Source organism: Lepisosteus platostomus, chromosome 28 (assembly GCF_059453375.1).
Source record: "Lepisosteus platostomus isolate fLepPlt1 chromosome 28, fLepPlt1.hap1, whole genome shotgun sequence".
Classification (NCBI taxonomy): domain Eukaryota; kingdom Metazoa; phylum Chordata; class Actinopteri; order Semionotiformes; family Lepisosteidae; genus Lepisosteus; species Lepisosteus platostomus.
In genome coordinates this window covers 9,397,297-9,420,294 of record NC_142638.1, presented here as the reverse complement: position 1 = coordinate 9,420,294, position 22,998 = coordinate 9,397,297, and the positions used below count along the sequence as shown (strand labels likewise).

Here is a 22,998-nt window from a genome sequence, read left to right as displayed (position 1 = left end):
TTTGTTACTGATGCTCAGTTACTGACTCGTGTTCTGAACTGGGGCCCCAGCAGGCCCTCTGGAGACTGTTTAGGGGGGAAACCCACTTCAACGATCTCCTCCAAATCAAAGTTCAGTGTTTTTCCCTCATGAATCTAGTGTTTGAAATGCTTCCAGACATCCACAATCGTGCTGCTGCATTGGTCGGACTATGACAATGCAGCATTTTGCTATACACCACAGAGCTTTGAGCACAGCCAAACTGTATAAGAAGACAGATGGGGAAATTTCCTGCCCTCTCTCTTGTTATACTGTGACTGCACTGTGTCCATTCAGTGCCCACCCCTTGAGGCCATCTGAGGAGCTGTGACGTCACAGCATGACAGCAAAACTCTGCGTCAGCTCTCGGGTGCCTGTAGAGCCGCTTCAGATCAGAATCTACCATCAGAAACACACAGCCCGCTACAGGGAAGAAAAGGTGAACCTTCCAGATCACCATGACATTCTTCACAATGTTTCAGTCTGTGCATGCCGTATGTCGCGTAGTATGACGTCATGTAGTATGAAGAATACCAGCACATTTATGCTCATCCCTGCTTTTATTCTTCGCTTCTTCGTGATTGTTTTCAGAAAGATTTAACCATGCAGTTACTAAAAACACTGATCAGAATTGACCGGTCTGATAGAATTGCACAGATGAAACCCAGGGGAGAAATGGCATCTCTGAACCCTGCTCAGGATTTTAAACCTTGTCTGCAGGTGACTAAAGAGCTGAGAGTCGTGAGCCCAGTTGCTTCGATACACAAAGCGCAAATAAACCTGCTTCTTTAATAAAACCAGGTCCAAGCAGATTTAACAGACAAGGGAGCTGCCCGGAGTCGGTGCCACTGTGCTCTGCCGCGGAAAAGCACCACCCAGACAGCAGGAAAATGCTCGCTCCTGTATTGAACTATTTTTAAATGAAAAAATCTCGTATGATCATTTTTAAAAAAAAACAGAAGGTAACGATTTGGAAAGCGAGGCAGGGAACTCAAGAGGGCCTTGCCAAACGAGATTGAAAAACCCCCGGATAAGGGCCAGATGTTCACTTGGTTGTTACAGCAGTCCAGGAAAAAAAAAAAAAGATTCAGTCTGCTTTGCAATTTTTCATTGTCAAGAGCAGGAGGAAAAGTTGTATCAATCGCAGCTCACGCGGACCCCCTGATTCAAGTTTCGGCGCTCATTAAGAACTCCGGGCGCACGTTCCTTCGGAAACCACGTGGTGTCAGACAATCGGAGGATGAATGCATCGCCACCTGGCCAGCGACTGTGCTGTCAGGTTGTGTTGGGCTTCCTGAAAGCTGACAAGAGACATCGTTCAGCGGGACGTCTGCTTTGACAGAAACGATATTGCTCACCGGCGACAAGGCTGCTGTGGGCGAGAATTATCTATTATATCGACAGCTGGGCATTTAGCTTCTCATCTACATAAACTTCCTCCAAACACAGGAAACATATCATCCGGTGTCAGGGGTGGCAGGAGACTGCTTAAAACAATGTTGTTGAGAATATACAAGTCAAAGAGAGCTTCGCTGTTGTATACACACGTTTCTGCCATGATTCTCTGCGGGTATTGATTGGGAAACTGCTTTCGGAACACGTTCTAGAAGAGTCTTTCTTCAGGCATCTGTCGCCCTGAAGTCCTGTCACCTTCAGAAAGACAAGCTCTCCTCGCGGTCGGAAGACACGTCAGCTCCACGACCAGCTCTCTCCTCCCCACCCTCCTCTGGCCTGAAGCCCCCAGCGCTTTCTTATTTGCTTCCCGGGGCTCGTGAGCTGCTCCCCGGCTGTCGCAGGGCACCTCGGACACCCCCCTCTCCCCATCAATAACGGCCACGATGACAGGGCGGGAGGGGGCACAGAGTGGGCCCGGCCTCAGGCCTGGCAGCAGGATGTGCTAACAATGCTGGCGCCCCGCGTGGCTCTGCAGGTGTAGCCCCGCTCAGACCCACGGCGATGCGTTGCCAGCACCCCCACTTCTCCACCGCGGGGCAGAGCAGGCAGCTGCTTTCTGAAAGGGTCACATCTGTGCAGATTCGGGGCTCACTCAGCTTGTTTTAAAGGGAGGAAAAGGCAGAAAAAATCCATATCCACTCTCTCCCTTTCCCTCCACGTCTCCTGGTCTCCCATGACCCGGACGGCGAGAGTGAGCAGGACCGGCCCGGTCTCCTCTCTCTGGGGACCCGGACAGCGAGAGTGAGCAGGACCGGCCCGGTCTCCTCTCTCTGGGGACGAGGACAGCGAGAGTGAGCAGGACCGGCCCGGTCTCCTCTCTCTGGGGACGAGGACAGCGAGAGTGAGCAGGACCGGCCCGGTCTCCTCTCCCTGGGGACCCGGACAGCGAGAGTGAGCAGGACCGGCCCGGTCTCCTCTCTCTGGGGACGAGGACAGCGAGAGTGAGCAGGACCGGCCCGGTCTCCTCTCTCTGGGGACCCGGACAGCAAGAGTCACCGGGACCGGCCCGGTCTCCTCTCCCTGGGGACCCAGACAGCGAGAGTGAGCAGGACCGGCCTGGTCTCCTCTCTCTGGGGACCCGGACAGCGAGAGTGAGCAGGACCGGCCCGGTCTCCTCTCTCTGGGGACCCGGACAGTGGGCCCGGTCTCCTCTCTCTGGGACAGCTAGAGTAAGAAACAGCCTGGGCACATCTGGTCACAGTAAGGCCTCCCATATTCTTATTAAAACATTATTTGGTTTTACATGAAAAAAACAGAATGGAAAGTACATACATAATTCACTGCACGCCTTTAATAATATCTCCAGTTTTCAACAGAAGGCTCATATATGACGGATCAAGCTGCAAACATTCTGCTGAACATATCCTTAAAAAAGGATTTACGACAGGCTGTTCTCTTTAATTTTTTCTATTTTTAATTTTTCCCCTCTTTGAAAATCAGACCATTCCGTTGTTTGTTTCTGTGGCTTTGGGCGTCTTCTGAAGCATCACCCTGAGTTGTGCACTCCATGATTTAAGAAATAATATACTGTATATTACTGTGTGGGGAGCCATGAATTAATATGACAGCACGGTAAGCTTAAAGCTGTATTTTAAAAGCCTGGAAGCTGACACTGAGCAAATTGCTACCGGTTTTGTCATGAAAGTTTTCTTTATAAAAAAAAAAGATAAGACAGATAAGAAAGAGAGCCTTGAGTAAATTAACATAAACAGCGTAACAGACGTGTGAGAGTCGCTATAATAAATCTAGCTTAAGCACACAAACACAGCTGACGCGATTTCACGATTTTTTTTTTCACAGCTCAAAATTAGATCAAACTAGTGTTTTTCAAAACAGCTGTGTGTTACATAACCCTGAGCAAAGGCTCAGAACAAGAAGGGAGTCTTACTTTCGAGGCCAGGCTGCTGCAACCTGCTGATTCCTCTCAAGACGCACCTCTGTTAAAGAGGCCACCATGATAATGGCTGATGACAGGCTGCTGCAGCAATCACTCTCTTCTGTACTGCACCTGGCAAGGGAAAGCCCCACTCTCACGGCAATTCAAATACAAGCAAAATGTAGGACACAGGCATAGAAAAACCGAAAAGCAGATAATGGTTACAATAAAAACACTAAGAGGTAAGTACTAAATAACATTAACAGATAATAGATAAATGTTTGTGTAACTAATAACATTCTCACACCTGAAGACGCCTCCGCGGCCGAAATGTTGAGTTTTCTCTTTTCAGCATGGAATAAACCTATTACTCGTTCCTTAATAACATTAGTGCATGGAATTTGCTCTACTAGGCACTGTGCAAAGTTAATAGCTTGAACAGGTGTATGTCCCAGACCCACTCTCAGTCCATGAGCTAATCTTCAAACCCAAACTGCACCGCTCGGCTTCAGGAAAAGGAAGGTTGATCTAGACTTGAACGGCAGTGGAGGAGCATTTCCAAACACAAAAGGCAGGAGACTTCCTGACAGGTGGAGCAGAAAAGGAATAACTCAGGGAGTTATGGATTTCTGATGTTTGGATAAACAGGAGGAGCAGAGACCAGGGAGACCAGAGCCTAAGTTGTGTCCAGAGACATATTGCCACAGCTGCATGAAGTGGTTTTCAGTTCTGGAGGGATGTATTTATGAGCAGAGGTACGTTGATTAAACTAACCCTCTATTTTCACAGGTAACCAATGAAGCAGAGCCAGCTGAGGAGTAATGATCAAGATGACCGCTTGTGGTCACAATACTAACATCGGCATTTCGTACCAGCTGTAATAATGCCGCATGCCGGAAGACCAGCGAAGACTGAGCTGCAGGAGCTGGGAGGAGAGGTGGTGGAGCTATGGTAGGGAATCTCAGCCACAGAGAAAGGTGACTCCAGCAGCATGTCAGCGGTGGTAAGAGAGGAGACAAATTGAGAGTCAGTAGGATGTGGACTGCCAAACAGATCTCCAACATTGTGAGCTGAAGGCTGCAGTTTCCAATACTGATGAAGTGGAAGTAAAGTTATTTTAAGTTGAGGCTGGGATCTCACAAGTAGGAGTGCAGTCGAATTAGAATTTAGAAGCATTTGTACGTTCCAGGCACGGAAGCTATATGCCTCGGGCCACAACTGGATTGATGAGCCGGCAGTGCCGGTAGACGGTCAGGTGACAGTCTCCCCAGGAGGGGCGAGAATGCACCTGGACGCCAGGTAGAGGATGATCCAGGTGTGTGTGTGTGTGGAGGGGGAGGCTCACGATCTGAGCCCCTGAACACCAGACCCACCTGCACTCCAATCGCACAGCCAGTGTGATTTACGACCTCCTAATTATAAACTATTAAATCTTTATGAGACACTGATATTTGTTTAAGGAAAGCGAGAGGCTTGATTTCCTGAGAACTGGGGAGCTCTTGCAGTTGCCTGAGAGGAGAGGAGGCAGCTCGGAGCGTGCTGGAACAGAGCAGGGCTCTGCGCTGGGCCTGGAGTGGCCTCCTTGCCCGACTTGACGTCTCTCAGCTCTCAGCTGTTTTAAAGCGTCACGATCATTCTGAAGACCAGGAAGACCTGACAGCGCTCGCTCTCTGATTTCTTGCTCCTGCTATCTTCTCTGGCACAGACTCCTAACAGGAAAAGTGGTTGAAGATGCTCAGGACGATGCCCTTCTGCTTCTGCTACAGGGAGCTGTGATTCTGTAACTGCTCCTCAGCACAGCTTTCCAGAGACAAGATTTCCCTACAGGTGCTACTGTAGATGCTAACTAGCAGGTCATTTTAGTGTTGTTTTTCTGCAGCTGCTTAGTATGTATAAACCTATTTTTTCTAGAAGATATACATAGTAAATACACAGTCTTACTGTCTCTCTCTCTCCTCTCTCTGTGTCTGACTGTCTCTCTCTCCTCCTCTCTCTGTGTCTGACTGTCTCTCTCTTCTCTCTGTGTCTTACTGTCTCTCTCTCCTCCTCTCTCTGTGTCTGACTGTCTCTCTCTCTCCTCTCTTTGTGTCTGACTCTGTATCTCTCTCTCCTCTCTCTGTCTGTCACCCTCCATCCCTCTCTGTTTCCAACTCAGTCGCTTTCTGTCTTTTCCTGTTTTTCTCCCTTGCACTCTCTTTAAGTCTCCCAGATGCAAATTCCAATTCTAAGCAGATAAAGTTGAGCCAGAAATAATATACGGGGAAAATAAAACCTCAATGCAAAAAAAATACAAAAATACAACTCACCCATCTTCTTACCATGTGAGCGAAATATTAAATGGCATGAGTCACACAGATAATCTTGTTATACGCTTCCCCTGTAAACCTCCCCTCTCTTTCACCCCACTCCTCTCTCTCTGCTGTCTGTCCCATCACACTCTGGGTGCAGAAGCTCCTCCGGCTCACCTCTCAGAACATCCAGGATTTCGGATTTTCCCTCACTCTCCTGAAACATCAACCAAACGGCTGCCTCGCTGTCCGCCAGCAGGGTCCAGTGCGTTCCCAGACTGGCGGCAGAGCCGGTGAGGAAACTGCTACTCGTGGACAGAGTCCAGTGAAATGACAACTGTGTGGCCTTTCAGGAGATGGATGGAATTCAACAGTTGATCATTCAGTTCTCTGCCATCTTTGAAATGAATGGGGTGGTATGAAAAGCTCAAAACTCTGTGAAGTCCTTGCAGATTTAATATGCATGGAAATGTACACATCCTGGGTTCTTACGGACTTTTTAAAGACATCACGTTTGCTCTCAGAATCCAGTAAGTGGATTCATAAGTCAATTTACAGATAAGCCACCCATAGAAACTTCACTCTTCCACTAGTGCTGGTGCATGAACACTAGTGCATTTGTGAGTGCAAAGGTGCAAAATGATGTGCTTGTTCCAGGCAGTTTTTTTACGAAGTTTCTCATGGCCTGCATCGTACATTATCACTCCCCTTTAATGCTCTGCCATTCTTTTATCGTGGTTTCACTCCGCAGAACAGCCTTCATGATCACGCCTGCCTGTCCTCCCGCCTGCTTCTTCCTCTGGAACGTGATATCCGCTGTTGGAATTTCGCGGGAGCTGTGGATGGCAGACCAGTGCAGGGAGCCTGCTCCTGGATCAGGCAGAGCCGAGCTGCTCTTCCCCTGGAGAGGCGATAAGAGATAAGATAAGATCACTTTATTGGCCCTATACAATTTCTTGCTTTAGGAATTTTTGTCTTTTCACAGACCCCAGCTTGCTCTCCATGAGACACACACAGACAGGGAGAGAGAAGCTGGGGGTCAGAGTGCAGGGTCAGCCATTTATACGGCGCCCCTGGAGCAGTTGGGGTGAAGGGCCTTGCTCAGGGGCCCAGCAGAGTAGGATTCCTCTGCCGGCCGCGGGATACAAACCAGCAACCTTCCAGCCACAGGCACAGATCCTGAGCCACAGAGCCACCACACCGCCCCCCGCAAGAAGGAAGAGCCGGGGAAGAAGGAAAGAGGGAGGGGCGGCGAATTGCAAAGAGCTCTCCCAGGGGTGGTGAGGAGGTCAGGGAGAGGGACAGGCCAGCAGGGTCCACATACCAGCCAGAGAGCTGTTTGATACCTCGCTGTGGTCACTCTTTCATTCTGCATTGTAAGCCTGTGTAATCCCTGCAGATTACACACAGCCATTCTCTTTAATGTGTACATGCCCAGCAGGCTGAGGGGGGGTGGGCGAATGGGAGATGAGAGGACAGCTGATGCCCCTAGAGAGGCTCCCAGAGGACCCCCCCCCATCAACCTGCTCCTCCTACAGCCAGAGCCAAACACACCTCCAGGTCAGAAGGTCAGGAGGAGTCAGTGACTCTTATGCTTTTCTTCAGCTCTTGCTATAAGTGTCTTGGCAATGCTGGGGTTCCAGAGCTCCAGCGTTGGACGTTTTGGGGGGCGCTGGATAAGATGGCTGTTTAGCCTGCAGTGCTCTGCAATCTGCTCCCTGCACTGGACAGCACTGCTCTTTCATTCCTTACCTTCCTCACTTGTAATGTGCTTCGGGAGCTTCTGTTCATTTCTTCTGGGTAAATACGTGTTTAGTCTACCTGTGCTCTCCTTGCTGGATACATTTCCAGCACACTGTGCGTTTGGCGGCTGGTGCTGCTGGACACTGCTCTGTCCCTGATGAAGCCCAGCAGGGAAGCACCTGGTGTCCAGGTTACAGGTATTAAAACCATGCAGGTGACTCTTCACACACACTCTCAGCTAATTTCTGGACTCCTTGCTTGCAGGCGTGTTCTGGAGGGTTTTTCTTCCTCCTCCTAGCTGCTTGGCTGGTCTGGCTGATGAAAGTTCACCCTAGGGTTCGTCAAAGGTTCACCACAGGTTCATCAAAGGTTCACCAAAGGTTCATTTTGCCCACTTTGCTGTGGTCTCCTCACAAGTCCCCAACCCATCAATGGACTTTTCCTGAAATGATATTTTCTGTCTGCGATAACCACGATTCTGCTGTGGTCTGCTACACTTCACCACGCGGGAACACATCAGCCTTTCCTAAGGGCTACTCCTCTGTGTCACACAAGGAGTCTCCCATTCTGATAACCCCCCTCAGGGGGGGCTACAGTGTTGTGACAACAGAGCTGTAATCTTTCCTCTGCTCTCTGCCTCCTCAGGCTCTCCAGCGTTGTGTGTTTGCACTTGTTTCGCTGATTCCTATGGTAATGGGGCTCCTCTGAAGATGACAAGGCAGGGAGAAGGAAGATCAAACCCACGCTGCTCAGACCATTGTCATTCGGGGATTAGCCTTGTCCCAGCCACTCAGCGTGTGCTCACACAGGCTCTTCAGGCTCCAGGCTGCTCTCAGCTGCTTTCCACAGCCCTTCCTGTGCACAGCAACATTCTTCAGCTTGCAGCGAAGACAAGGCTCTGACATCCACACCAAGAACAGAGCAGACACTCGCAGGTCGCAAATATGCACACTCCCTTACTGAACAACACACACACTCCCTTACTGAATAACACACCCTCATAGAGCCAAACAACCACAAACAAACACTTCCTTACTGAACCACACACACTCCCTTACTGAACAACACACCCTAACAGAGACACATAAAACCACAAACACTCCTTTACAGGGACACACGGAATCACACACACACCTTCATACAGACACACAGAACCACACACACTCCCTTACAGGCACACAGAACCACACACACCCTCATACAGACACACAGAGCCACTCATACACACAGACACGCAGAACTGCAGACACACATTGCACACTATCACCTTCAAAAAATCTGATGCCATTCTCACGAAACTGATTGGAGTCTATCATACAGTAGAGATGTGTGCTCCAGAGGTACTCCAGGTTAGCAGGGGTAATATTTCTCCACGTGCACTGTTCCTGCAGAGGGGAGAGGGGAGAGGGGAGGGCCTATGGCTGTCACTCACTGTTAAGTATTAATCAGATACAAGCCAGGATTGTTTCTCCAAAGGGGCAGCAATGAAATGAGTACATTGGATCATGTGTCCATTTGATTTTACTACAGTTATCATGAGAGCTTTTAGCAGTAGTGGAGCTAGAAATGTTGTGTTTCCTGCAGGGCATTCTGAGCTACCGCATACAGAACAACACAACATTCTCTATTCTACAAGTCTTTGCATTTACAGCCCCTGAGACTGCCTTGGCTCCATTTCTTTGTATCCGTTTGAAGCAGCTGCTGTGAACCTGCGGGTGTTGCCTGACGCAGTCCTGCACAGTATCCCAACATCCGTAAGGAGTAATGGAGAGCAGGAGGACACACTGAGCTCCCCAGATCCAGCCCCCCGGGCCAGCACAGCCCAGCCTGCATGTTGAAAACTCCTGGGGCACCTGCTCAGCTGTGTTCCCTGCTGCCCGCGATCGGGCCAGCTCTGGGGTGTGTGCCCCTTGCAGTTACTGAAAACGGGCGCAGGCAGAGCCGCTGGTGAGGGGCGGACCTGAACCGAGGCTGTTTCTGGCCAGCTCTGGGGTTCAGAGCCCTCGTGCACTACCATGAGCCTCCAGCTTCACTGCCCTGCGCTCTCACCCCGCTGGCTGTGGATATCTTTGGCTCCTGGTGTCTCTCTTGTCTCACAAGGAGAAAAGCAAGGCCGGCTGGGGGTCTTATTTGATTCCTCGGACGAAACTGAAGCTAGACCACCCCCCACCACGATTGAATTGTGTCAGCAACTCTCCGGGGGGAGAGACACACCGACACTCTGCAGCTGGAGGGGGGAGATTGAGAATCAGGTGAGGGGTATTTAGCGCCGTGTGTATTGAAATGCTAAATACCCCTACAGGCAGTGTCGGTGATTTACCATGTTCCTTCTCTGGGTACAGTTCAGTCCTACGCAGTTGTAATGAAGCAATTTAGACTGAGTAAGCCATCTTCATTACAGGTATTAGGGGCAGTTTGTTCTCATTAGAGTTGATCAGCAAAGCCAGGAGGGTCCCAAGGCACCTCCCTGTACTCTGTGGCTGCACAACTGCACAGCTGCGGAGGATGGAGACAGGAGATTTCAACTTCGACACTATTGGACGGAAAGGACAGTGGGGGTCTGCCAGCCTTTTTCGAAGGCACGTGTGTGCTTTCATCAGGGCTGAATTTATTGGCAGTTTAGGGAGATGTGAATGGAGCAATAACAATACAGAGGCATTAAGATTCACTCACGAGGACTAACTGTGTCAGCAACCACTTTAATTGTAGTTTATTTCTGGGAAGGTCAATTCTATCTATCAGACCTGGTGACTTCAATGGATAAAGGAAAAAGGTTTTGCTTACAACACCTGCAACAGAACTAATTCTGCATTTTTTTAAAACTTGTATTCATTGCATAGCTGGCCAATTAATCTCCAGACTTAAAATCTTCACATTTCCTAATTGCCAGTTACCCGCCGGCCAGCGCTTTCTATCTAAGCAGCTGTCTGCCGCTCAGACTACAGGGGTGAGAGGTACAGGCATGAAGGCCCGGTGGTTCCAGACCTAGACTGGACCGTGTCCAAGGGGTGGCCGGCCTGCCGGTCTCGCTAATGAAGGTGTCGCTGCAGGAACAGCCGCCGGGACTCACAGGTCATGTAACGTGTCTGTAATGAGACGCCGGGCTGCTTTTATGCCCTTTCATGAGCTATTTTTTTTTTTTAATCTACAGTCATTTTAAGCCCCCTGTGATTTTACATCATGTTTCAGCAGTATTGCAGCCCCAACCTTGATTTCTGAGGAACAAGTCTTTATAGAAGCGCAGCGACAGTGTTTTATCTCCCCTGTTAACATCACACCCCGGTCTCCGTTAATTAACGCCGACACTTCAGTTACCGCGTGAGGAAAATAAAACCCAGACAAGCCGACAGCGGCGGGTTCCCCTCTCGCTAATGACTTTAGCAAAACTTTCACCTGGTTAGAAACTGGTCTCCAGCGCGACCGTTTGTGATGACTGACGCGGAGTATTTAATATAAATTCTGTCTCAGCTGCGGTTTCCAGCGTTAGCTGAACAGGCGACCACACAGGTTTTCCATCTGAATGATATTTACGCACAAGTAAATGTTTGCACGGCTGTCTTTGTTTTACACATAACTATGGGAAGATGCTGAGAAGGTTATTTTTAACCATGTTCTCTACAGACGTTAAAGTTGAGTCTTTGTGGTCACTGTCTTTTGTTTTACACTGAATCATCTGATGCATTTACAAAATTACCTTAGCATTAGTTTGCATTACGTTTTTATCACAGTAATCAAGACCCTTCAACCCTCCTGTTACCCCTGCAAGGTTGTGAAACAGTAGGAGTTCAAATCAGTTAAAGTCTCTTCTATCATGGATGCCACGTAATTATTATCTGGATTTTAAATCGACTGTGAAGGCACAGCGACACTATTTCAAAATAATCACACCTGAAGAAGGCTCCACGCCCGAAACGTCGTGTTTTCCAGCGTGGAATAAACCTATTACTATTTCAAAATAGATCGGCGGCCCCTTTAAGAGCTCGCCTGCGCTGTAACCAGAGCCAGAATTTCCTCTGCACTTCAGAACAGCTCTCCGGCCAGAGACAGCAACGGTCGCCCCCTAGTGGGGCCGGCGGTGTACTTCACACTTCCCGTCTTGCAGGGCGCCCGAATGAGATCCCGGCAGCCTTCAGCCACAGACAGTCATCACTAGCCTGCCCTGGACATTCAGCCTGAGAGTCACCCAGGCAGCCACTGATCTACGGCTGTCTGTGAGCGTTGTTTTCTGCCGCTGACGACTGCAGGGTCTGTGCCAGCAGCGCAGATAGTAAACCCAGAGCTTCCAGGCGAGCCCTGATTGGGACTGGCCGCCCCAGGCCCGGCTGGAGTCCTGACCCTGATCCAGATGCAGGTTCGCAGCTACAGCAGGGCACCGGCCTATGCGAAATGAGGACGCCCTAGGAGGACTGAAGCCCAGCCTCCCTGGCACGAGCCTCGGGACTCCTGCTCGGGGCACATGCGGCAGTCGCTGGCGGGGCCGGCCCACTGGAGCGCGTCTGAAAGAGCGCCAGCTCTCCCATCAGCCTGGGCGAGACGTCTGCGTGTCTTGACCCTCCCCCTCAGCCTGACCCATACCTTCCTTATCGGCCCGCGTCCAGCCAGGCCCGAGGAGGCCTTATCGCCAGGCAAGAGCCTCTTCTGCCCTCTCACAGCAGAGAGACGGCATCTGGGCCACCTGGGCCTCTCCCGCCGCCTGCTCTGAGTGGCTGTGTCCGGTGTTCACCTGGGCCGCCCAGGCAGCCAATCACGGCGTCCCGCTCGGGTCGCCATGGCAACAGCACCCCCCCCACCCCCCCCAGGTGGGCTTCCACCTGACCTGGGTTTCCGAGGAGAAACTTTCTGAGCTCGGCCTGCACCGAAAATAACCCACTTGCTTTATTTTCAGAAGATAGGGGGTGAAAAATACATATATAATCAATGTTTTTGTGCAGAGAAGGATTTTGAAGGTTTATGCGCGATGTTTCCAAGCTAAAGGAAGGGGCCCCATCACCAGACAAGCTGAGCTGTTTTGAACTGTGCGTTGAGGCCTCCTGAACTGGACACGGTCACCTGCTGCGTTAGGAAACAGCAAGGATGTCGTTCTAGCCTGTGACTGTGACACATTTCTGAATTATGATTAAAATGCTCACGCTGCTTTCATCTTCCTCCTGGCCTGTGTGTCTGGGTCAGATGACAGGGTGAGGCAGAGGTGATGGCGAATGCAGAAGACCTTTCATTAACATGTATATATTCTTCACAAACTAACTGGCTTCTGTGTCTATGGAGGACCCACGACCCGGGTGACGCGTGAGCTCCTGTGCGCCGTGGCGTGGGCAGCAGCAGACCTACTCCACCCCCACCACCCCGTGCCCGCTTTGGCGTGGAGCTTAATCCGTAACCTGTGGGGCTAAAACTTCATTAGCGCCCAGTCATCGGCGTCTCATTTAATTACCCAGCAGTTTAACGTGAGCTTAAAACAAATGATTTCATTACCTTAAAGGATGGACTCGGGCGCTGTGCAGCGCGATAGAAAATGAAGTCGCGTTAATTAAACCACCCCGTTCGTGTTTTAATCACGCGTCTTCCGGTGATTTGACAGCGATTCTGAAATTCTGGTTCGGGTAGCGGGGCCGGGCTATATCCGCGCCGAGGCGGAAAACAGTCAGCTTTTCGCACTAAAATAAACCGTGCCGCCGATTTCAGATTTATTACTGCTGCTACTGGTACTTATTACCGATAATAAAAAAAGCAGTGTTTCAAAAAGATGCCTTTCACGTTGCCCAGCGCCTCAGACAACGTCTAAGCACATTAAATATGCATTAAAACGCTGGAAAGCACACGGCATAGGTGCATGGATGGAGCACAGATCACATGTCGCCATGGCTAGTGTCACCGCCGGCTCACCTCTCGGGCACCCGGCCCGCGGGCCTGCGGGGTGTCCCGGCCTGGGGTACGCCACGTCCAGCCCCGGGGTGGGCGGAACCGAGCGAGTCGAGATGAGAGGCAACCGTTCGCTGCACCAAGGCCTCGAAAGGTTAGCTAACATTTGTTAAACACACTGTTTTATCAAAGGGCTGAGACAATAATTGAGACAGGAGCTGAAAGCGCGATAATTCTGTTGACGTAAAGATACGCCTTCAGCAGCTAATCTGTGTTTAAGTGAGCGATATCCAGAGCTGAGATATTACTCATTAGTCACTTGCGCCCATTTTACCGCGTGTGATGTGCCGCAGCATGTCTGAAGAAGGAAGGAGGTTTATACAGCTAGGATTACTTTTAATTACGGGTATTAAAATGGAAGGCAACGCCATTATAGGCTACTACCGCCATTATTGTCGTTGCCGTCGTTACCATGTGTATGACAACATCGAATTGACAAGGAAAAGCTCCCGCCTGTGACAGGACCGCACAGTTCGCCTGTAATAGATTGAGCGTTGAGTGAGGAGGAGATTAAGATTTTGCCCCAAAGCGAGCAGCACCACCTTAGATTTGTAAAGAAAAAACGTTCAAGTTAATCCGTTGTAGCTCCTATGCAAGCTGAACTGGAAAATACCTCCGTTTTTTTTTATCACAGACAATTTATGTAAAGTACTGCGATTAGAATTACCTATTAGGCTTCACTTCCACTGATGTACAGGCATTTTTAGTATTTAGTATTTAGAGTATTGTAAAACCAAAAGCAGTTTTCTGTGCAGGGGACAAACAGCACAACCCCCCCCTCCCCCTTCACAGTTTGGGGAAACGGTGTGCAGGGCTCATTGGGGTTCCCAAAATGCTCAAGGACTGGTAACCCTGAGGAACTCCTGTCTAGTTAGGGAGCAGATTAATCATTCATAAAGAGGACCTTTAAGACAATGAATCCTAAAATAAAATGTCTTGGATGGTGCTGGCTCAGGCCCTCCTGTGTCTATAACTTTTCCAGATCTGGATGTCTCTCCGCCTCAGGTGCTTAAGGAATTGAATTACACACTCCCTACAACGCCTGGGCCTGCTGCTCGTGGTCTTGATGGGTCACAGACAGGTGAGGAGCCCTGCAGGACTGGAACTGTGGGACCACAGCTGGGATTCACTGGGCACACATGCAGGACCTTGTCCCTTGGGTGACACTGAGCCCATCCCATCAATCCCACTGATCCCACTGCTGATTCCCATCTGGGGGCCGGAAAAGGCTCGATTCCCCCCCCATTTCAGGTTACAGAAACACCAGTAGCTGCAACACCGCATCGTGTCTCTGGCCATTCAGGAGAGAAAAAATCCACATCACTTTAAGACTAGCAATCTACAGCACATGTTCTCAAACCCCTTATACAATCAGATCAAAATATATGGTGTATATATTCAAGATTGCCAGAAGTCTTTTGATGCAGTTATTCAGAAAAATATAAGGTGGTAAGCCTTCAAGATTATGTATTGGGATAGAGAACTGGTTAATATGCAGAGTACAAAAGGGTACATGCTCAAACAGGGGTGATATGATTAGCAGAGCAGCGCAGGGGTCTGTATTTGGACCACTGAGGTTTCTAATTTCTGTCACTGACCTGGACTCTGGTGTGAATAACAAATTGGTCAAGTTCGCAGATGATGTCAAAAAAGGATTAACAAGCACTGTAGGAGTTGCAAAGGGCATCTACAAAAAGACTGTCACAAAATCCCAAACTAATAACTTTAATGGCCATAGGTGCAGGTAAAAACATACATATTTCATGGTAAACACTTCGTAGGAAGCAGCTTGTGAAAAAAAGATGACATGTTCATGTTAACACATCATTTTCGTCTTCATCTTCACCTTTCAGCAGGGTCTGTATTCACCCCTCAAGTTCTGATGATTCGAACCCCCCTCTCTGAACGGGCTTCATCCCTCTGCTCTCCTCCCCACTGAGAGCGGGTGTGGGGGCCGCACGTTCAAGGATTCAAACTCGGGCGCGCCCGGGAATTAATTCGGAGGCGCGGATGAAGCCAGGAGTCTGTCAGCGCGCCGCGACAGGCCCCCCGGACTTCGCGCTCAGCTGGGGAAAGAAAAGATTGTTTTGTTTTGTTTTTTTTCCAAATCTGGAAATCACGTCTCTAAGTCTCTCATCAGGAAGCACTCGAGCGTTAACAGTTGTCTCTCAAACGGCAACTCCGACCCTTTCAGAGAATAAATATATAAAAGAGTGACGCAACGCCCCCCCCTCCCCCCGTCATCCTCCCCCAGAATCAAAACCTATAATTTAATGTCTGCTAGGAGGAGGTGTAGCAGCTGAATCTCTGGGAGGCTTATGTAACTGTGTTTATGAATTAATCGGCGCGCAAAGCAGTAAAGTAAAATGCACGCTTTTCAAGTTCACATTTTAGCATCTCAACAGCTGTACCTTAAAGTGCTTGTTTTTACGATTCATAGCATCTGTACGAAGCAACAACACGAGAAGGCCGCTTGCTACTTTTTCTGAAGCTGGGGGGGGGGGGGGGGGGTGAGCCCGAGACACCCTGTGCACGGAGCTGAAGCGCGAGGGAGTTTTTTTTTCTGACTAAACCCGACCCACGCGCGCCCGCTTTCAATTTCAGTTCTGCGGGGCTGGCAGGTGCCTGCGCGTGTGCGCGCCCGCGCCCCCGCCCCGGGCGCGCTCACCGGCGGAGGTGGAGAGGTGGAGGTCAGGCTCGTTCTCCCCCGTCGCCGAGTGCGAGCGCTCGCCTGCCCTGCTCGACCTGGACCGCAACACCTCTCCGCATCAGGTGGAGCAAGGACGCGCAAGCATGGACGTCGTCCCCGCAGACATTAAAAGACTTCTCGAAGGTAACTTCCAGCTTTCGTTCAGTGACCTTTTTTTTTTAAAGTTTAAATGTAACCTGTAGATATCCCTGAGAATTTCACATGAGCGGCTTGGGAAACACTGGAGGATTCAGCTCTGTCCCGCTGGACTCGTCGTTAAATTAAAAAACCCAGCAGCAACAGAGAATGACTAAGGACTGCTCATTTGATCTGCTATCTGCTGGCGGTGCCAGTCTAGGCTCCCTCTTTGAAAGAAATGCGTTGTGGCGACGCTGGGTTGATCGTACTGGCGACGCTGGTGGCGTGGTAGCCTGGACGCGCCGAATTAGGCCAGGAAAGCGTCGTTAGCACCGGGATGAGAACCCATTCACTGTCACGGGTGCACCCCTACAAAGCTGTAGGATTCCCATTTTGTGGCCACCCGCTCCTGACGTTTTTGGGAAATCATTTTTTTTTTTAAAGTATAACGTTTTCTACTAGGGAGGATAGCGGCCCCAGCCGCAGGACACCGGTCAAAAGCGGCCTAGGACAGACGAAAGGCGCTCCCTCGAGTCGTGAATCTGTAGTTTTACAGACCCCTGAAGTTTGTTCTTTCAGAGTCTGAAGGCTGGTGCCTCTTCATGGGGAAAGTAGCTGAATTTGGGCTGCTTGGGAGTTTTCAAGGGCGTCACAAGGAGTCCGATGGCGGCTGATGTAGTCGGGGCGCGGCTCGGGTACCATTTAACCCATCTGCTTGAGTTGGTGCTTGTATGGGCTGTGCTTGTGAATTTCTCTCCGAATCGTGTTTTTGTTTTCCCCCTTTGTATTTCAAAAGCACGCTTAAATACTGTTACAGCATAAGAATGAGAGAGAGAGGGGACCTCGAACACCTGGGTACTCGTGTGTATGTACTGGAATTTATCCAAATTGGCATGTGCAAAAATGGCTTTAAATGGGTGAGGACTGAAACTGGCCTGGAATTAAAAGGCGCAAATGTGAGTTTTGGATTGCAGGCGATGATTTGCATTTCCGGAACAATGTGTATCAGTCCTTTGACAAGTATTTGCATAGGTCAACGGGCATGGATAACACCCTGTCAGATACGTACTGTAACAAAACAAAACAAACCCTGACGTTTGCATGTGTACATTCGGTGTAATTTTGTAATGTTTTTTAATTGGCTTTCAAGGTTTTGTCTACTGTAAAAGGCCTCGTTCCACTAGATATCATTTGGATGAGAGTTTTGAATCCAGGCCTAACTACTTAGTGTTGCAACCTCATGCCAGAATATGGGGGTGTTAATGTAGTCCTGGCCGATTTCCACTGCTGTACAATCTGACCTCCTTAGAGTTCCGTCTTAATGCAACTGGTGCAGCAGTTTTGCACTCCTCCCCTTGCTCTAGTGTGCTGTGGGGGCTGCTTGCGGCACCCAGGTGGGGCTGCAATGTGGTGGCAGACAAACTGGATCCCCCTCCTGCATGAGAGTTGCTTAGCGATCTTTCAAGATGCTACAATCCCGCGAATGCAATAAAGCAGTGTTTGATTACCCAGTGGTGGGCATGAAGATGTGGCCAGCTTGGGCAAGAACAAGGAGATGGGGAGGAAAGTCTTTTTTTTTTGTCAAAGGATACAAAGTAGGTGGTCTACAGAGTGAGAGGGGATTTGAATGGTGAGCATCAGCTGTATGTGTAAAAGATCACACCGAGGTTGTAAGGTTTACACAGCTTTTTCTGATGGGCAGGGCTGTAGAGACATGAATGTAAATGTAAACTGACCGTCTTTGGATTTGACTTGGTGCTTCCTAGCAAAATTATTTTTGTAAATTTGTCGTGCAGGAAGAACGTGGTTCGCTCCTCACTTACTTTGGAAAGCCCCAGCACAGAGGATGCACCTGAGAAATTCTTCTCTGTTGTCGAATATGTGCTGCTTGCTGGGTAGGAGAGATGCGTGTGAAGACTCACTGAGTTGTTCAGTTTGAGACCATAAATTCTGCATTGGTGAGGGGGAGGGGAGTTGAAACATGCAGCTCATCGAAAAAGCTTGGGATCCCAGCTGATTTGTTAAAAACCTGCTTTATAAGTTTACGAATCTGCGCTTTTAACTTTAAAACTTTAAAATTAAAATTGTTGAAGCGCTTATTGTTTGGGAGTGAACATACATTTCTGCTGCACTGAAGCTCTTTACTTAGAGCAGGGCACTCAGCTTTTCTTTCTGTCTCTGATCGTAAATGAACACATTATGAGTATAAGTCACAAACCCTGATTGTTTTACATTTTGATAAGTTGCTGATTGGGATGTACCAGTAAATCCCGAAGACCCCTGGCCCTTGAAGACCGAAGTTGTCCATTCCTATCTTAAAGCACTGGTTTCTAAAGGCTGCAGCAGGAAGGTCATTTGCTTAATGAAGTAATTCAGAGACGCGGGGCAGCGAAACTGACTGTACTGCCTTCCAGAACCTGAGGGGTTCAACACCTGAGCTAAGTGGACAAATTGATCGCTGATTTGAGCAACGTGGGCTTACCCACCTCCTTGGAGTGCTAGTAATAATAATAATAATAATAATAATAAACTTATTTTATATAGCGCCTTTAAAGGTGGCATTTCAAAGCGCTTTACAGAATGACAACAACAATAAATAAAAAGAATACACAAGATAAAACACAATTACAATACACAGAGGAGACCGTGGATGGTGGTACTAAGAAGAGCAGAGGGGTGAAGAATGGAACCAGTTAAGTAAAGGCTTTTCTGGAGAAGAGGGTTTTGAGTCTGGATTTGAAGGAGTTTAGAGAAGGTGACTCTCTGATATCCTTGGGGAGGGAGTTCCAGAGCTTGGGGGCAGAACAGGAGCAGGCCCTGTCACCCATGCAATGTAGACGGGCTTGGGGGACAGTAAGGAGACCAGAGTCAGAAGAGCGGAGGTTGTGAGGTGGGGAGTAGGGCGATAATAGTTCAGACAGGTGCTGAGGTGCCAAGCCATGCAGAGCCTTATAGGTGAGCATGAGGATTTTAAAGTCTACATGGTGCCCCCTGTCCTGCAGTGTGGCAAGAGCAGTGTAGGTTGGAGCTGTCAGGGGCCTGTCACTTCATTAGGTCCGTCTAATGTGAGTGAGAATGCCACCTACACCTCCGTTTCTCTTTCTCTGTGTTGACGAGGGAGCTCTGCGCCGTTTTATCGCGCCCGCGAGGCTGACACTCCTGTAAACAACTCATTTCCCTGCCTGCCAGCCCCCTTTTTAACGCGCATGATTCCCGCTTATCCGACTGTCGGGGAATTAAAGCCGCTGAACTCCTCAGATCTGGTGGTGGAAGCGGATTTCTCCCGCTCGCTCTCCTCACTCCCGACACTTGCAGCTGGATCTGAATGGAGATTAATTGTGTGTCACGTATCAGTGTATCGTGTGCATCAAAGCCGGCTCTGCCTCCTGACAGCCTGAGCGTGGCAAAGCCTGCCCGCTCGGTGCCTGTCTTGCTAATCACGAGAGAGAGAGAGGGGGGGAGCTCTGCAGCAGGGGCTGTGCGCATTATTAACTGATGTCCATTTGAATCTACACAGCTGGAGCCTAGGTGTTAATATTGTAAGACAGTGTCAGGAGCTAGATTATTCACCGCTTCCCGAAGTGTAATTAAGATTTAAAGTAAGGGTGCAAACAATGAGGCCTTTCAGTCCACATGGCTCATTAGTAGTCGTTCAGCCAGGGTTTCCTTGAAAGAAGCTCAGGGGATCGGCTCCACCAGCACGGCCTGGCAGCTTGTTCCAGACAGCCTTTGCGCAGAGAAATGGCTCCAGTTCTCCATTTTAATCTGTGTCATTTCCTCTTGTCCTGTGGTTGGTGTTTCACTGTTGATCCTGAAGTCCATTCAGAACTTTGGCCCTTCCTGCAACGTGTTTTAAAGACTTGAATCGGGTCCCTTCTTAGTCCTCCCTGATCAAGGTCAAACAGGTTGAGTCCTTTTTGCCTGGCAGTGTCTAATAACCCCCAGAAGGATTCCCTGGATGGTTCATCTTTATCCTGTATCCCAGTGTGCTGTATGATTGGTATATGTCGGTCGCTGGGAGAAACTAGGGGGTGGAGGTCAAGATTCCTTGGCCTGTGAGTACACGATAGCCGTGACAGCGGTGAGGAAGATGTTGGCGATTAATGTTCTGCACCTCTGCTCTCCTGTCCTCTTAGACTGCGAGTTCTACGTCGGCAAAGTCCTGCAGGACGAGACCCTCGGCAAGTACAGCCAGGACACGCGGGAAACCCTGCTCCGCAACTTCCGGGTGGTCAGAGGAAGGTGAGTGCTGGTCCGGTGTTTGTCTCCTCCTGGGGCTGGAGCAGGGGGTGGAGTTAGGGCTGGGGGTCACGGCTGGAGTTGAGCTCGGGGCTCGGGCTGGGTTCCCCCCGGAGTGGCTCAGACAGCCCTGGAGCGGAAGAGGAAGTGGTGCTTGCAAGCACAGTCCTGCTGCGGAAGGCATCGGAAGGCCTCGCTGTCGAGCTCGAGGTCCTGTGCGGTCAGGGCGGAGTGAGTATCCCTCGACCGCCCTCTTGGATGCAGCAGAGAGCGAAGAGGGAGAGAAGAGGAAGGGAGACCTTGATCCCATCACTTCTTATTTAAATATGGGGGGGGTCTGCATCGTGTGTCACCGGAGACGCACTGGCACATGTATTCCTCTACTTTTTCGCCCCCTGAGCTTTGTGTAAAGCAAGATTTGAGAAGAGTAATAACAGAGGATTACTTGCAAGATATTAGCTTATCCGACAGGAGATCTGCAAGAGTTTTATAGGAGCCATTTATCAACACAGCCATGCTTTTTACTTCAAAAGTCCCGCCTACGCCGCGCGGGGCTTCGGTGGATTTGAATTATAGAGGAGCATTAATGAGATGGTTTGGGGTTTTCCTAGGCAGACGGAGGGAATCCCCTATGTTGTAAAACGCTGTAATAAATTCCACCTGGGGCCAGTTATCATAAAAGGGGGTTACGATCATGACTTTAATGTTTGATTTTTAAAAGGCAGTCAATGTCAGAATGAGCCTTAAATTAGCTGAGACCTGGTTGCATTCAAACAAGCTTGGCTTTGTGGCTGATTCGTTGAAACTGGAATTCCCTTGTACCGAGCAGACCTGTCAGCAAACCCACTGCTTTACAGTACACATTCACGGCCTCTGGTCTGCCTCCCGCGAGCCTATATTTTATTCTAGACAGTCAGGTCGGTGTCGAGCGCTCTTTTTTTCTCTCTCTCGTGGGTGAACGTGGGTGGGGCTGCCGGGGGACCCAAGACCTGGGGGTTGTGCTTCACTGTCCCATCGCCGTGGTGTTGCTGCACCTCAAGGCCCCTGCTTGCAGACTCCCAGGGGCTGGGGGAGCTCGGAACGCAGCCAGCAGACAGACCGAAGGTGCACGTTGGTAGTCTCCTCGGGAGGAGGTGGCGCGGCCTTTGTTGTGGGCCGACTCGTCCTCGGGGGAGCCGGGAGGAGGTGGTCTGCTGCCTCCCCTGCTGTTCGAGACGAAGCCGACGCCAGTTGCCGAGCTGCGAACGTTGGCGACGTGTGGTTTGCACGGCGCCGTGGCGGCAGGCGGCGGCACAGTATTTCTTCCTGCGTCGCGTTCACCTGCAGAAGCGCCGCTTTGTGGAGGCTGGGGCCGATTGTCTCCGAGGTAGTGACGCAATCGCTCACAAAAAAAAAAAATCCCTAACGGAAACGCTTTAACTCCGAGGAACCAACACATTGCTCCTCGCAGCCTCCTGTGAGCCTACACTCGAATGATCTAGATCGCGAGCCTGATTAGAGCTCACTTCTGCAGCCTCGGAAGTTACAGATGCCTTTTCAAGGATGTACGGATTGAAAGAAATAACAGGGCTCTACATTCTTGTGTACTTTTTCTCATGCCAGATCTTGGTTTTTCAGGTGATTTGTTGTAAAAAAAACAAGTAAAAACGCGGCGCTTCCTTGGAGTGACCCAGATGGCTCGCAGAACAGGCTGGCTCTCGCTGCTCTCTGCCGTTTCCAGGCCTGTGGCGGCTGCAGACAGCTGAGAGGTGGGGAAGGAGCTCTTCTCCCGCGGAAGAACCCATCCGTGTGGAGTCCAGAGGCTGTGACTCTCCAGCCAAGGCCACAGTAGTTCTGTGCTGGAGCTCCTGAGGGACGACATCATTTTAATAATAATAATAATAATAATAATAAACTTTATTTTATATAGCGCCTTTAAAGGTGGCTTCTCAAAGCGCTTTACAGGATGACAATAATAAATAAGAAGATTTCACAAGATAAGACACAATTACAATTACAACAATAACAATAGAGGAGACTGTGGAAGGTGGTATTAAGAAGAGCAGAGGGGTGAAGAATAGAACCAGTTAAGTAAAGGCTTTTCTGAAGAAGAGGGTTTTGAGTTTGGATTTGAAGGAGTTTAGAGAAGGTGACTCTCGGATATCCTTGGGCAAAGAGTTCCAGAGCTTGGGGGCATAGCAGGAGAAGGCCCTGTCGCCCATACAATGTAGACGGGCTTGGGGGACAGTAAGGAGGGCAGAATTTGAAGAGCGGAGGTTGCGAGGTGGGGAGTAGGGCGATACAAAAAAAAGTTCAGACAGGTATTGAGGTGCCAAGCCATGTAAAGCCTTATAGGTGAGCATGAGGATTTTAAAGTCTACGCGGAATTTGACCGGAAGCCAGTGCAAGGACTCCAGGATAGGAGTAATGTGAACACTTGCACTAGACCTGGTCAGGGTTCTGGCTGCTTTAACATTCATAAGCGGTCTACAGTCCAGTTTCTGAGGATGTGAAGCTACATGTCAGCCTTGGTACCTTAAGTCTGCTGGGACAAGTTATAACTCAGTCATGGTCTTTTAAAGCTTCTTGAAAACAACTATAAAATACTGAAATCGTTAACCCCCCACCCACCCCACTGTAGCAGAATCAGAACA

The 22,998-nt window shown here is 49.7% G+C and overlaps 1 protein-coding gene and 1 long non-coding RNA gene across 3 annotated transcripts in view; both read left to right on the top strand.

Moving 5' to 3' along the window:
• Window positions 1-2,663: 2,663 nt before the first annotated feature.
• LOC148638805 (uncharacterized) lies at window positions 2,664-14,043 on the top strand. Its single transcript, XR_015930997.1, has 3 exons — window positions 2,664-5,176; window positions 5,798-5,930; window positions 6,389-14,043. It is a non-coding gene; the product is annotated as an uncharacterized LOC148638805 (long non-coding RNA).
• Window positions 14,044-15,851: 1,808 nt separating this feature from the next.
• Window positions 15,852-22,998, top strand: part of skap1 (src kinase associated phosphoprotein 1) — a 162,023-nt gene continuing 154,876 nt past the window's right edge. Inside the window, exons 1-2 of one of the 2 annotated variants that reach the window (XM_088623055.1) lie at window positions 15,852-16,132; window positions 20,263-20,368. In XM_088623055.1, coding sequence (XP_088479181.1) covers window positions 16,093-16,132; window positions 20,263-20,368 — 146 coding nt within the window. In that variant the 5' untranslated portion in view covers window positions 15,852-16,092. The remainder of the gene's footprint in view (window positions 16,133-20,262; window positions 20,369-22,998) is intronic. The other variant, XM_088623054.1, reaches the window with a different exon arrangement.